The sequence below is a fragment of the Mesoplodon bidens genome (genome assembly GCF_964165515.1).
Source record: "Mesoplodon bidens genome assembly, chromosome: 18".
Lineage (NCBI taxonomy): Eukaryota > Metazoa > Chordata > Mammalia > Artiodactyla > Ziphiidae > Mesoplodon > Mesoplodon bidens.
In genome coordinates this window covers 44,935,968-44,950,681 of record NC_138175.1, presented here as the reverse complement: position 1 = coordinate 44,950,681, position 14,714 = coordinate 44,935,968, and the positions used below count along the sequence as shown (strand labels likewise).

General features: G+C 48.7%; 1 protein-coding gene across 1 annotated transcript; it reads right to left on the bottom strand.

The window, feature by feature from the left end:
• Nucleotides 1-10,568: 10,568 nt before the first annotated feature.
• On the bottom strand, nt 10,569-11,969 carry LOC308605740 (free fatty acid receptor 3-like; the record flags this gene model as incomplete). The annotated part of the gene is given in 5 exon segments (XM_081216020.1): nt 10,569-10,873; nt 10,876-11,086; nt 11,089-11,397; nt 11,399-11,598; nt 11,858-11,969. Coding segments are annotated over 5 exon segments (1,137 nt in total).
• Nucleotides 11,970-14,714: the final 2,745 nt, after the last annotated feature.

Below are 14,714 nucleotides of genomic sequence, written 5' to 3'. Positions count from 1 at the left end.
TCTTAAAAAGTTAAACATACAATTACCATATGACTCAGCCATCCTTCTCCTGGAGATTTGACCTAGAGAAATGGCAACTTATATCCACACAGAAACCTGTGCATGAATGTTTAGAGCAGCTCTGTCCATGATTGCCCTAAACTGAAACAACCCAAGTGTGCTTCAGTGGGTGTATGAATAAGCAAACTGTGGTGCAGTCATACAGTGGAACAAAGTACTCAGCAATAAAAGGAAACAAACTGTGATAGTATCAGCTGGGGTGAATATCAAAGACCTTATGCTGAGTGAAAGAAGCCAGTCTCTAAAGGTTAAAATTATAGGATTTCATTTTCGTGACATCCTTGGAAAGGTGAAACCATGAGGATAGGGAGCAGATCTGTGGTTGTCAGTGGTTAGGGGTGAGGGGAAGATGGGACTCCGCCCCCTTTTTGTCTTGATCGTGGTGGTAGTTATTGGAATCGATGTGTGTTAAAATTCACAGAACTGTACAGCTCTCCCTGAAAAAAGTTCTTTTTTAAAGTATGATTATTTTAAAAATAAGAAAATTAAATTGTTAAAAAAAAATGACTCTCGGGTTTCTGGCATGGGCAGAAAGGTAGATTCCACCATTTACAGAGGTGGAATAGGCTGGGCGGTGGGACCAGATTTGGGGGATGGCATGAAAAGTTCGGTTTGGACTTGTGAAGTTGGGATGCTCCCTGGACACAGCTGGATACACAGGAGTCTGGGGCCGGAGATAGAGATTTGGGAGTCATTAATGATTAAAGCCATGGTAGTGAATTAGAACACCTGGGGAGGACTTCCCTGGTGGTCCAGTGGCCAAGGCTCCAAGCTCCCAATGCAGGGGGTCTGGGTTCGATCCCTGGTCAGGGAACTAGATCCCGCATGCATGCCGCAACTAAGGAGTCCGTGAGCTGCAACTAAGGAGCCAGTGAGCCGCAACTAAGACCCAGCGTGACCAAAAAAAAAAAAAAAAAAAAGAACACCTGTGGAGAGGGTGTAGGGCAAGAACAAAAGGGGAGAACCTTCCAGAACAATAAACAATGCCTTCCAGAGAGTGGGGGCAGGAGGAGGAGCCAGGGTCGAGATGGAGGGATCCGGGGATCGTGGGGTGTTAGGAGTGCGTCTCCTCTGACTATCCTCCAGGGACCTTCCCTGTGAGGAGGGCTGCTGAGGTAGACAGGGACTTCTAAATGAGAACGAGGGACTCGTAAGAATGATTTTAGAAAGTCAGCAGGTCTTTGTGGCTGTTTGCCATCAGATCTGGGAAAAATTTTCTCTGAGCCGCGCTTGTGGCAAAATGACACTTCCTCCTGCTTCCTTCCCTACCCATCCATCCTCAACATCTGAACCCTCCTCAACCTCCACTGCTGCAGAGGCCATAAACCGGGAGCCTAGGAGCCGTCCACAGCCCTCAGTTCTGGTTTGTTTTCACCACACACAATCCTTTCACATTTTGAATTGGTTATCAGCTTAAAAGAATATAAAATTTCAAAAACAGCAGCAACAGCTGGATATCCAACTTGAAAAACTGGAAGGTATGGCAACATGGAGTCCACAGCCCTGCGTGGTACCAAGACAGGAGCTGAAGTCAGATGGGCCATGCACTCTCCAGGCGGCCATGGTCCTTACTACTCCCTGCGGATCTCCAGCATCAAGAGCTGGTTGCCATTTATCACCGGTTTGCACCATGGTTTCTGCCCTTTTGTGTAACCTGGGTTGTTCCACAGCCGTCCAAACTTCTGCAGAGTGGCACAGTAAAAGCAGACACCTGCTTGGCTTATTGAAACTTGAGAAGATTTTTTTGATGATGGTATGTACATCTATCATATGGGCCCAGAGGTAAGGTGTTACCACATTTTTAATCAACTTCTTTTTATTGAGGCTTAATTTGCATTTTAGCATCCATTTTAAGCATAGAGTTCACTAAGTTTTGACAAATCTGTGTGACTCCTACCCCAATCAAGTTATAGAAGATTTCCATCACCCTAAAATGTCCCTCTGGTATCCCCCCAACCAATCCCCTCCCTGTCCCATCCCCAACCCCTGACAACCACTGATATGCTTTCTGTCACTTAAAGGGGTTCTTGTACCAATTCCAACCTGGGGTGTCATTTCCCCCACATCACCAAGCAGTTCCCCTGATACCAGCTGAGTGTCCTACAATTCAACTCAATTCTGATACTGTCTACCCAGAGAGCGTGAGTCACTTCCATGCCCTTTCCCAGAACACCGCTTTCCCCAAGTTGCCACCCAGAAGCTCTCCAAAATCCATCCTTTCTGGTTTTTATGGTGGCTTCATTTACAAAGGTAAGATGGATTAAATCATTGGCCATTGGTGACTGATTCAACCTCTAGCCCCTCTCCCATCCCTGGAGGTGAGGGGTGGTAGGACTGAAAGTTCCAACCCTCCAATCACATAATTGGTCCCACTGGCAATCAGCCCTCATCATTAGGTGGGGATCCAAAAGTCACCTTATTAGCATAACAAAAGACACCTTTGTTGCTCTCATCACTTAGGAAATTCTAAGGATTTTAAGAGTTCTGTGCCAGAAATGGGGATGAAGACCAAATATGTATTCATTATAAATCACAATATCACAGTCAGAGGCTATACTGTTATCTATATGGGCAGGTTGCTACTTTTTATTGCCGAGTAGTGTTCTGTTGCATGGCTACATCACAGATTTAAAATCCATTCTCTTTTGATGGACTCCTGGGCCGTTTCCAATTTGGGGCTATTATGATTAAAGCTGCCCTGAATATTTGCGTGCAGACTTTGTGTATATAGAGAGGCTCTCATCCTCCTGAGTAATACCTAGGAGGACCCTGCTGCTCGTAACCTCAGAAGTGATGCCTCCAAAGCCCTCCTGTGTTTTTGAGCTGGGCGATTCCTCACCAGGCTGGTTGGCATGTGGTCGGCACGCAGCAGCAGGGGTGCTGCTGGTACTGGCAATCGGTGCCAAAGCTTGCTGGCCTGTTTGTTCAGTTCACTTTGCAGTGAACTTTCCTGCTTACATTTTTTTTTTTTCTGGCTGACCTCTTGATTTATAGCAAATAATTTGATTGTTTTCCAAAGGATAAGCAAACAAGGAGTTATTTTAGTGGAGGCTTTTAGGGAACACCCTAGAAGAGTGGGTTGTGCTCTAAGCATAGAGAACTGCTAGAAAACAATGATTAGGAAGGGGGGAGGGGACAAGGGAATCAGTGACTTGCAAGCCCATGATTGTGCATAAATTATAAGTAGTAAATTAGGCATCCAGGAACACATCTCCTCATCTTCATATGGGCAGGGCATGTGTGATGGTGACTCCATGGGTAGGAAGACTGGGTTGCTCTCCTGCTTCTAAGAACACTGCGCAGGGCCAAGTACCCTTCCACAGGGCAGCATCGTTCATGATCTCCACCCTACTCATTCAATCCTCTCTCTCTTTTTTTTTTTTTTTGCTGTACGCGGGCCTCTCACTGTTGTGGTCTCTCCCGTTGCGGAGCACAGGCTCCGGACGCGCAGGCTCAGCGGCCGTGGCTCTCGGGCCCAGCCGCTCCGCGGCATGTGGGATCTTTCTGGAACGGGGCACGAACTCGCGTCCCCTGAATCGGCAGGCAGACTCTCAACCACCGCGCCACCAGGGAAGCCCTCAATCCTCTCTTGTTTCCATGGCAATCAAGATCCCATATTGGAGAACAGTATGGAGGTTCCTTAAGAAGCTAAAAATGGGGCTTCCCTGGTGGCGCAGTGGTTGAGAGTCCGCCTGCTGATGCAGGGGACACGGGTTCATGCCCCGGTCCGAGAAGATCCCACATGCCGTGGAGCGGCTCAGCCCGTGAGCCACGGCCACTGAGCCTGCACGTCCGGAGCCTGTGCTCCGCAACGGGAAAGGCCACAGCAGTGAGAGGCCCACGTACCACACACACACACACAAAAAAACCAAACTAAAAATGGAGCTACCATATGATCCAGCAATCCCACTCCTGGGCGTATATCCATAGAAAAACATGGTTTGAAAGGATACATGCACCCCAGTGTTCATTGCAGTGCTGTTTATAATAGCCAAGATATGGAAGCAACCTAAATGTCCATCAACAGATGAATGGGAAAAGAAGATGAGGTACATATATACAATGGAATATTACTCAGCCATTAAAAAGACTGAAATAATGCCATTTGCAGCAACATGGATGGACCTAGAGATTATCATACTAAGTGAAGTAAGACAGAGAAAGACAAATATCATATGAAATAGTTTATATGCGGAATCTAAAAAAATGATTCAAATGAACTTATTTGCAAAACAGAAACAGACTCACAGATTTAGAGAATGAATTTATGGTTATCAGGGGGGAAGAGGGGGTGGAGAGATAGATTGGGAGTTTGGGATTGACAGGTACATAGTGCTATATTTAAAGTAGATAACAAACAAGGACCTACTGTATAGCACAGGGAACTCTGCTTAGAACTCTGCAATAACCTAAATGGGAAAAGAATTTGACAAAGAATACATACATGTGTATGTATAACTGAATCCCTCTGCTCTACACCTGAAACTAACACAACATTGTAAATCAACTATACTTCAATATAAAATTTTTAAAAATCTGATAACAAGCATGGGAATTTTTATCAATAAAAGGAGGAGAGCTTGCAGTGGAGACTATCAGTCAGATGATACTCGACCTTAGAAAGTGCCCATCCAGTAGTCTGTTCTTTGTCTTGTAGTGCTATGTCCACGTAGCCCCAGCCAGCCAGCTCTCAAAAGCCCCTTTCTGAATGATGGGGTGTCCCAATATTTTGATGCCAGAGCTACTGACTGGAACCATAAGAAATCTCCCCTAAGTACAGCCATAATAGGTAGGATAAACACTAAGATTTCATAACTCCTACAAAGCAAATAGAGTTTAGAAATTCCAGGATCATAAAACAATTTAAAATAAAAGAAGACATCACTGGGTAGTTTTCAGTAGGATATAGGATGCTGAGGTACAGCATCTTATCCATTAGAGTTAAGATGCATTTGGCTGCAAGTTAGAGAATATCTGGCCAATAGTGAGTCAGCCATAGGGATGACTGAGGTGGTAATCCCAGCTCAACAAGCTCATCAAGGGCCCAGGCCCTTTCCATCCTTCTTCTCTGCCACCTTTAGCTTGTTACCTTTCTTCTTCAAGTATGTGGTCTTATGGCCCCCAAACGGCTGCTGTAGCTCCAAGTATCATATCCTCACATAAAATCTTCCAAACCAGGAAGGGAGAGGGCAGCTCCTCACACATCTATCTCTTCTATTAAGAAGGAATATCTTTCCCAGAGACGCTCAGCAGACTTCTTACCATTTTTTGGCTAAAATTGGGTCATGTGTCCATCCTGAGACCAGTCACCTATAAAGGGGAACAAGATTGTCATGACTAGTTCCAATTACGATTCAACCCCTGGGGCTGGGGGATCTGCAACAGGGGATGATTGATTTAGTTTTCTCATTGTACCCTTCTAGTCCGAATTCAGTAAAATCACTCTCTTCCAAAAATATTTCTCTACCCCATTTCCTCTTCTGTAACATTTTCTCTCCCCTAGTTCCGTGCCTCCGTGGGGATCAACTTCATGCACCTTCCCACTTCCAACAGCGTTTATCAGATTTCATTCATTCTAGCCCATTCTTCTTCTGGTATGTGACCCCAGCATCCTTTTCCCAGAACATGGGCCACCATCTTGATGCCTTGATCTCCCTCCATATGATTTTTCAGAATTGGCCTTAAAGGGAACTCAGCAAGCTTCTCACTTCTCTTTGCAGAGTTTTAGCTGCCACAACTACCTGTATTGCTTTGGTCTTTTTTTTTTTTTTTCAACCAGAGGGGTCACATCAGAGAGAGGAAGGTAAAAAGTTGAACACTTTCTCACACTATTTTACTCTATTTGTTCCCCCCCACCCCGCCCAGCCTCTGTCTTTCACCTCTGATTCTCCTCTCACAGAATCTATGGCCTGACTTTTCGACCACATCTCTTTCTACTTCTTTTTTTTTTTTTTTTTTTTTTTTTTTTTTTTGCGGTACGCGGGCCTCTCACTGTTGTGGCCTCTCCCGTTGCGGAGCACAGGCTCCGGATGCGCAGGCTCAGCGGCCATGGCTCACGGGCCCAGCCGCTCCGCGGCATGTGGGATCTTCCCGGACCGGGGCACGAACCCGTGTCCCCTGCATCGGCAGGCGGACGCCCAACCACTGCGCCACCAGGGAAGCCCTCTTTCTACTTCTTATTGGTACTCTGCTTCTTCCCTTAGGATGATTCTTGCAACTAATTTTGCAGACTCCCAGTCTTCTTGTTCCTAATACCCCCATCTGTTCTTCACCTTCCACCCCCGTCCCCCAACCCTAACCTGGTCTACTTTTTGCCCCTTCCCAGGGTCCAAGTGAAGCAGATTTATTTCTCCTGCTTTGCATCACAGCTTCCCTTGCCCCACCAGGCACAAACACAGACTTGCTAAACTATCCTGAGATTCTGGTCACAGGTGATGTATTCAGCTCAGGAAAAGTTATCAAGTCAGCCACCTCCCTGTGCCTCCCTGCTTCCTGCCTGCCCCTCTGCCCTACTCTGACTGACACTGGTTCATGGATAGTCTGAGCTGCAGTGGTTTCAACACTCACTACCTTCAGTCAGGCTGCAGTGGACCATCTTTGCCAATTTCTTAATGACTTCTTGAGTGGCTTCCCTAGGTTTCTGGTCACGCTTGGTGATTTAAAACTCCTAGCCTCCTCCCCATTCTCCTACAAGCTGAGACTTGACCTGTGGCCCAGGGGACCTATGGCAGAGATTAATGTAGTCTACACTTCCTCCCATCCTTCTGGGTTACACTGCCCTAGGTTTTGGGGGGGGACACTTCCTCCTAAGAGGGAAAGGTTCCTACTCCCATGGCCATCAAGGACTCCCTTTTATAAACCTTTAAAAACTCGTTTTGTTAATTAACAAAATTTTACTGCTAAGGAATCTAGTTCTCTAAAAATCACAGACTGGGAACTCCCTGGTGGTCCAGTGGTCAGGACTGCGCACTTTCACTGCCGGGACCCAGGTTCGGTCCCTGGTCAGGGAACTAAGATCCCACAAGCCGTGTGGCATGGCCAAAATAATAATAATAATAAATTTAAAATAAATAAATAAAATAAAATCACAGACTCTCAGAAACGTGGCTGTTTGAAATCCCATCAGTGAGAATGGAACATTCCTCTGCTGCTTGCAGGCTCTGGGCAGGAGCCTGTGACACAGAGGAGCAGCCTTGCTTTTCAGCCCCCAGAGCTTCAGATAAGGAGTTTTCAGGCACGAAATTCTACCTTTAACTTTATTTTGTGTTTTCCAAAGAATCGGACCCTGGGTCTGCTTCTCGGCCCAGGCCTGAAATTGACCTCTTTCCACCCAGGCCTGCTGTGCTTTGAGCCCATCAAATACTACTTCATCAAAGCATCACCTAAACGTCACCCTTACCCCAAACCTCTAATAACCCTGTCTCTTCTTTCGTGAGATGCCCCACGCTTCCTCTGGAATGTGGTCTCCTTTGCTCCAGCAAGAAAATAAACGTAACTTTGTTGGGCTGCAGTTGTGTGAGACAGGCTTCATCACTCTGTGAGTGAGGAGACCTGTTATCTAGCTCATGCGTTCTCAGCACAGGCAGTATTGCTCCCAAAGATGTGAAAATTAGTTCTGGAGGAGCCCAAAAGTCTTACAGTGGTTTGTGGCCTTCCAAAAGGCACACACATAAACAGATACATAGTATGTCTGTTGTACTAAAATTTCATGGGCGGGCTTCCCTGGTGGCGCAGTGGTTGAGACTGTGCCTGCCAATGCAGGGGACACGGGTTCGTGCCCCGCTCCGGGACGATCCCACATGCCGCGGGGCGGCTAGGCCCGTGAGCCATGGCCGCTGAGCCTGCGCGTCCGGAGCCTGTGCTCTGCAACGGGAGAGGCCACAACAGTGAGAGGCCCGCGTACCGCACAAAAAAAAAAAAAAAAAAAAATTTCATGGGCAGGGAGGGGAAGGTACTGAGTAGAAAGGCTCCTTGAGGGAACAATGATACAAAAACTTGAGAAACAGTGCTTTAGCTAATACTGAATAGCTTTTGGTGTCTGCTGTGAGTCAGGTACCCGGGTTCTGGCTCTCTTTGGCAGCTAGAATTGAGTTCTTCTGACCTCAGTCTTGGGAGACCCAATCTGGTTCGACCTCTCCCAGCACTCCAGAACTCCCCCACTCAGCCCTGTTCCTGCAATGCCCTCATCCATGGGAGCCTCATACCTGCTTTCTCTGCCAGATGGGGAGAGTGCCTGGTGCCCCGTCATTCACACATACGTGCCCACACCGTCTCTCTGCCCGTCTCCCTCCTCTGCTTAGATGGGCACATGGCAGCTGCCCCAGAACACGTGCTCCACTCCTTGAGCACCCCTTTCCCTTGACTTCCGAGAGATATGGAGAACACCACAACTCTGCCCTCACCGCCACCCAGCCTCTGATGACTTTTCACCCTCCCCACCCGTCAGCCTTCAGTCCACACAGGCTGGGGTAGGGGTGGGGTCCTGGGTGACGGCTGGGGGCAGCAAAGCCAGCTGAGTTGCCTCTTCTTCCTCGGTGTAAACTCTGGGGGAGGAGTCAGACTCCTGTTCTTCATGGCTCTCTCTGGAATGCGGGGTTTCCAACTCCTCTCTGTCCTCACTCGTGGGCCCTTGCTACCACTCCTGGAGCTGCAAGACTCCACGTCACCACTGTGCCCTTTCTGCACCACGCAGACCCACGTTCACATCAAGGTCTGAGTGCCTTAGGACAGACAGATGAGCCATGGGACAGAGGGACAGCTCATGCCTTCATCTCTGTACAGAGACGATGTCTCTGTCCCTCCACCTGAGACCCAGTCCCCATCCACAGCCAGTCCTCATTCCCCAGCGACCTTAATCTCAGGAAGAAAACAGATGCTAAAGACATTAGTATTGAAATCCCGGAAGTTCTGAGCACAGCCATCTGCACACAGTAAGTGCACCGTAAATGTTTTCGAACTAAAGCTGACCGGGACTTCTCTGGTGGTCCAGTGGTTAAAACTCGGAGCTTCCACTGCAGGCGTCGCAGGTTTGATCCCTGGTCAGGGAACTAAGATCCCACATGCTGTGCGGTGCAGCCAAAATAAAAAAATAAAGTAAGAGACTTCTTGGTTTGTCATTAAAAAACAAAAGCAAATTAAAAAAGGAAATAATAAAGCTGACAGTGCAAACAGGTGCCAGCATTTCTCTGGTTGCTTTCCCAGGGGAGGAGGCCCTGACCAACTCTTTCTCATGCACCACCCCTCAGTGGAAAATGAAAAATTACTAAGTGATCACAGTTTGATAAAAATAGCTCTTAAGAACACACATTTGTCTTTGTAGTAACCCGAAGTCAACTGGGCTAACTAATTCTCTTCATTTATTTTTTTTCCAAGAGGGTTTCTTTACTGGGAAGAGGATGTATCCACACAAATAGTCGATCTGCTTTGCATCTAGTTCTGTTTCTCATTGTGGCCTGTTTACATTTGTCCTGGTCAGACTCCCTCAGCCGACTCTAGAAGTTTGACTGGGCCCAGTCACGGCAGATGACACACAGCTGGTGGCAGAGTGGCTCAGGGACCCGAGTTTCAGAGTCAGCTAATTTCAGCTTCCAGTCCTGCTTCAATCACTTATTGGCTATGGGATCTCAGGTGAGAGACTTCACCTCGCCGGGCCCATTCCCTCACCTGTAAAATGGGAATAGTAATAGCACCTGCCTCACGGCTACTGAGAAGATTGAAGACAATGTCAGGCGAAGCCCTTAAGATAGGTTAGCTATTATTTTTATTCTCCCAATCCAAATCCTCTCCCAGCAACTAGGCATCTTATAGTTTAACACTTTTCCTTCAGAGTCTTCGTGTTTTATCCTTCCATCCATCAGCACCACCTAAGATACACTCACATACACCACCCACACACACCATAAAAAAAAAAAAAGATTAAGAAAAAACCATTCTCTTTTGCTTGCTACCAAATTTATTTAGGTAATTTTTCTTCTGTCATTTTTCATAAATGTCCCTGAAAGTCTGAATTTATTGAACAGTGGAAACTTTCTGGAAGAGCGCATGTGACAGCAGGATGCTCCCTCATTCCTGGAGTCCTGTGTCCCCATTTCTGCCCAGCTGAGTCAGTAGTTCTGAAGGACGGATTCTTCCTCTCTCCTGTCCCAAGTCACTGGGCAGCTCCCTCAGACCCTGGACACTGCTGTCAACCCCTCCTTCACCTTCAGCAAAGCACAGGAGCCCGCCTGCTGCCCTGGGGAGCTCCTTATTCTCCAGAGTTCTCTCTCACCTCGACCGCTCCCTGAGCATGTTGGGGGACGCAAAGGGAGGGCAGTGTGGCGAGATCAAGAGCTGGGCTCTTGTGGGCACATCCTGAGGAAGCCTGGGTACCTGCTCTGACCCAAACAGTGCCAGTCCCCAGTCTGCCTCTCCAAGGTTCTGCCTGACTTGAGCTTGGAACTGCCCCAGGGATGATCCGCTTTGCAGGCCAGTCCACCTAGCCACCTGCTCCAGAGCCCTCCTAGAGTTCACTACCTGGCCTCTATGTTAGACAGCTCCTGTGGCGGCCCCTCTCCTGCACTCTTCAGTGTCACGCTGCCTTCCTGCCACCAAGGGCCACAGGCTCCAGTCAGCCTCCCCAGCAGCCCCTGGAAGTCAGCTTGGAACCCAGATGATGAGAAACAGTAGACAAGGGGGTCGACACAGGAATTCAGGGTGTTGAGGGGCAGCACGTAACTTCTCCACTTCGGGCTTTCACCCTGGCTGTAGCCCACAACATGGGACACGTTGTAGGGCCCAGAGCAGATGAGGAAGTTGAGCAGCATGGCTGCTGCGAGCCTGCCACCCTCTTCCGCCGGCGCTGGCTGGCTCCCTTACCAAGTATGCACGCCAGGCGGCTATAGCAGTAGCTGGTGATGAGCAGGGGCACCCCAAAAAGGACCGCAGCCGTCTCCAGCTGGACGGGCAGGAGAAAGGCCAGCTGATCCTTTCGGAATTCCAGGTAGCAGGTCCCGCCAGCTGATCCTTCCAGAATTCCAGGTAGCAGGTCCCGTTGATACCCTGGGTGGGGGAGGAGCGCCCCGAGAATTCAGTGACATAGACCACCCTGCAGTGAGCGGCGGCCAGGAGCCAGCAGGCCCCGCTGACCAGGCCAGCCTGCCCCGGCCTTGGCCGGGTCTTGTACCAAACCGGGTAGGCCACGCTCAGGAAGCGCTCGTCGCTCACAGCTGCCGGGAAGAGGGATGTGAGACAGATGGTGGTGAAGAAGAGGAACCTGGAGATGGGGCAGACGACGAAGCGCGGGGACCAGCGCGTGCCACTCGCTGCCTTCACCGCGCGGAACGGCAGGAAGAGCAACAGGGAGCGGGGCCGATAGGGTCAGGTTCAGCGAGAACATGCGCACGGCCGCCGGACAGCGCTGCAGCTTGTCCACGAGGATCACCAGGGCCTCCAGCTTGAGGGGAAGCCCCACGAGGAAGGTGACGAGGTACACGGAGAAGTAGAGCCCGTGATCGCCGAGGAAGAAGGACCGGCCTGAGCTGGTGTTCACGGTCGCGGCCACTAGCAAGAGAGGGACAGAGATGGCAGTCTGGGTGGGCATCTTGCACCATCCGCTTCTCAGAAGGGAACATCGTCTCCAGCCTCATTCCCTCATGCCCCCAGTGCTCTCCCCAGCGGGGTCAGCCTGCCTGTCTTCCTGGTCATAGCCTGTCTCCTGTCCCTTTCCTGTCCCTCTCTTCCTGGTCACACCCTGTCTCCTGTTTCCTTTCTCTAAGCACCAAGGTGCCGTCCACAGAGCCCCTCAGGGTCCCGCGCTTACCTGTTGGTTTGAGAACCCAAGTTCTCTGCCGTTCAGCAACTTGCTGGCTCCTCCAGAACAAGTCCGGTGAGCTATGATCTGGCAGAACTGATAAAAACCTGGCAGTGCCCATGATGTCACTCGCTGCTGAGCAATGGCACAAAAGATGCCTTTAGCTCTGTTAGCAGTGCCGGCCCAGTCCACAAAATGAGGGGCAAATTCCACGACTGCCTGCGTGCCTTGCTCCCCAGCAGCCTCAGATGGGATGAGCAGACTTCGTCTTCTTCTCTCTGATCATCTACTTGAATTTTATCTGCTCCTCTAGAATGGCACTCATCCAGTTTGCCTTGTTGTAAGGGTAGGAAGTGTGATACAGTGATGTAGAGCTTGGGCTCTGGAGCCTGGGCTTGGGTTCAATGCTGGTCCTATCACTTACTGACTCTGTGATTTGGGGCAAGTGACTTAAGCCCTCTGCATCTCTGCTTTCTCGTCTATAAAACAGGGATAATCATAACCAATCTCATAGGCTTGTGTACATTAAAGCGTTAATACGTGTCAAAGGCTAAGTTAAGTGGTGACTATGGTGAGCCCTTGACAGATGCCGGCTGTCACCACAGATGCCGGCTGCCAGTCACTCGTGTGGGCTTGTCTCTGGGCTGATAGTTATAATATTAACATTGGTGGCAATGATGATGACAGCTACCTTTCAGTGGGCACATAATCCATAGCAGACCCACTGCTTCTCAGGACGTCACCTTATGTCTTGAAATCCTCACAGTGGGGAAGTGATTCACTCCAGGTAATACAGCTTGTTAAGTATTGCCACCAGGGTTCAAACCTACTGTCCAGCTTCAGAGAGTATTTATTTATTCGTTCAAATATTTATGGAATGCAATGAGATACCATTTCATACACCCACTAGAATGGCTATAAGCAAAAAAAAAATCAGATAATACCAAGTGTTGGTGAGGATGTGGAGAAATGGGAATCCTCATACATTGCTGGTGAGAATGTAAAATGATGGAGTCACTTTGGAAGGCAGTTGGGCAGTTTCTTAAAAAGGTAAACATAAATCTACCACTTAACCCGATTCTGATATAGGTATCTACTTAAGAGAAATGAAAACATATGTCCACGCAGAGACTTGCTCATAAATGTTCATAATAGCATTAGTCATAATAACCAAAAAGTGGAAACATCACCTGGTGGTCTTATGCCAATGAATGGATAAACCATGTGGCATAGCCATACAATAGAATACTATTTGGCAATGAAAAGGAATGAAATACCCATGTCTACCCATGTATACCATAACACAGATAAACCTAAAAACATTGTGCTAGGTGAAACAAGCCAGACATAGAAGACCATGTATGTTTCCATTTTTATGAAATGTCCAGAATAGGCAAATGTGTAGAGACAGAAGGTAGATTACTGGTGGCCTGGGGACTGAGAGTGGAAATGGGATTAACTGTAAGTGAACATGAGGGATCTCCCTGGGGTGATAAAAATGTCCTAAATTGGATTATAGTGATATAATATAATCCACACCTTGGTAAATTCACTAAGGATCATGGAATTGTACATTTAACGTGGGTGAATTTTATGATATGTAAATTTTATCTCAAATAAGTTGTTAGAAGTACAGCAGTGAACAAAACAAGAAGTACAGCAGTCTCGGGGGGGAAGTACAGCAGTCTCGGGCTGGTGGTCTGAGTGGTGGGAGGATAGTAAAGACATCAGTAACACAGAGGCTGAGAGCCCCTGGAGCAAACAGCGCAAGCAGAGGGAATGGGGGGCGGTGCACAGGCTTGACCTGCTAGGGGCACTGGTAGAAGGTTCAGGGCCCAAGGAGCGAGGGTCACCAGAGGATGCTGGGGGTGGGTCGTGCGGGGCCCCAGGGGACCCAGGGAGGAACTGAAATCTCCCCTAAGAGAAGGAGGCACAAGTCACTGGAAGAAGTGGCCCGGCACCAGCAGGTGCTCCGGTGCTGTGGAAGGGAGAGTGGTTCTCGTGTTACAGGAGGAGTTGCCTGGGCTGGAGTTCGGCCTTCGGCTGAAATCCTCTGATGTCACCACTGCGCAGAGAACGTGTTTCTGGCTTCGGCAGAGCCTCGGACAAGTGACTGAACTTCTCTGGCCCATTTCCATATTTTTAAACAGGGATAATAAGACTTTTTTGGAGGGCTGTTATGAGCATTCACTCATTCAGCAAATATTAACTGCAAGCCTACCGTGTGCTCGGCTCTCTGCTAGTTGCTGAGGATGTATCAGCAAATGAAACAAAAATCCTTGCCCTTGTAGACATTTTTCTTTTTCTTTTTGGCCGTACCACGCAGCACGTGGGATCTTAGTTCCCCGACCAGGGATCGAACCCGTGCCCCCTATAGTGGAAGTGCAGGGTCTTAACTGCTGGCCCTCCGGGGGAGTCCCCCCTTGTAGACATTTAGGCACGAAAAGAGATAACTTGTGTTATCTCAGTTCGTGCTTGTCAGGCACGTAGCTACCACTTTTTTGCTTCTGTGTGTTCATGTCTTTATCGTCATTAGAGGAACAAGTCTGTTTCCTACTCCTCGCCTCAGAGCAGACGCCCAGACTTCTGGCTCTCGTGGCCACTGGCCTCTGCCCACTCTCTCTCGGGTTCAGGGTGCTACCATTCACCTTCTCAAAAGGGACCACAAGGACAGGCGTTAACCCTGATACCCCAAGTTTTCCAAATGTCCCCTGATCCTCCTGGAAGGGTCACATCCTATGTCCACCCCTTCTTTGCTGTAGGGCCTCGGGTATATTTCTAAACCCTGCAAAATGAAGATGATAATCATACCTGGTTCCAGCACCACAGCCAACTTATGTAGCACCTTAGTGCAAATTAGGAAAAG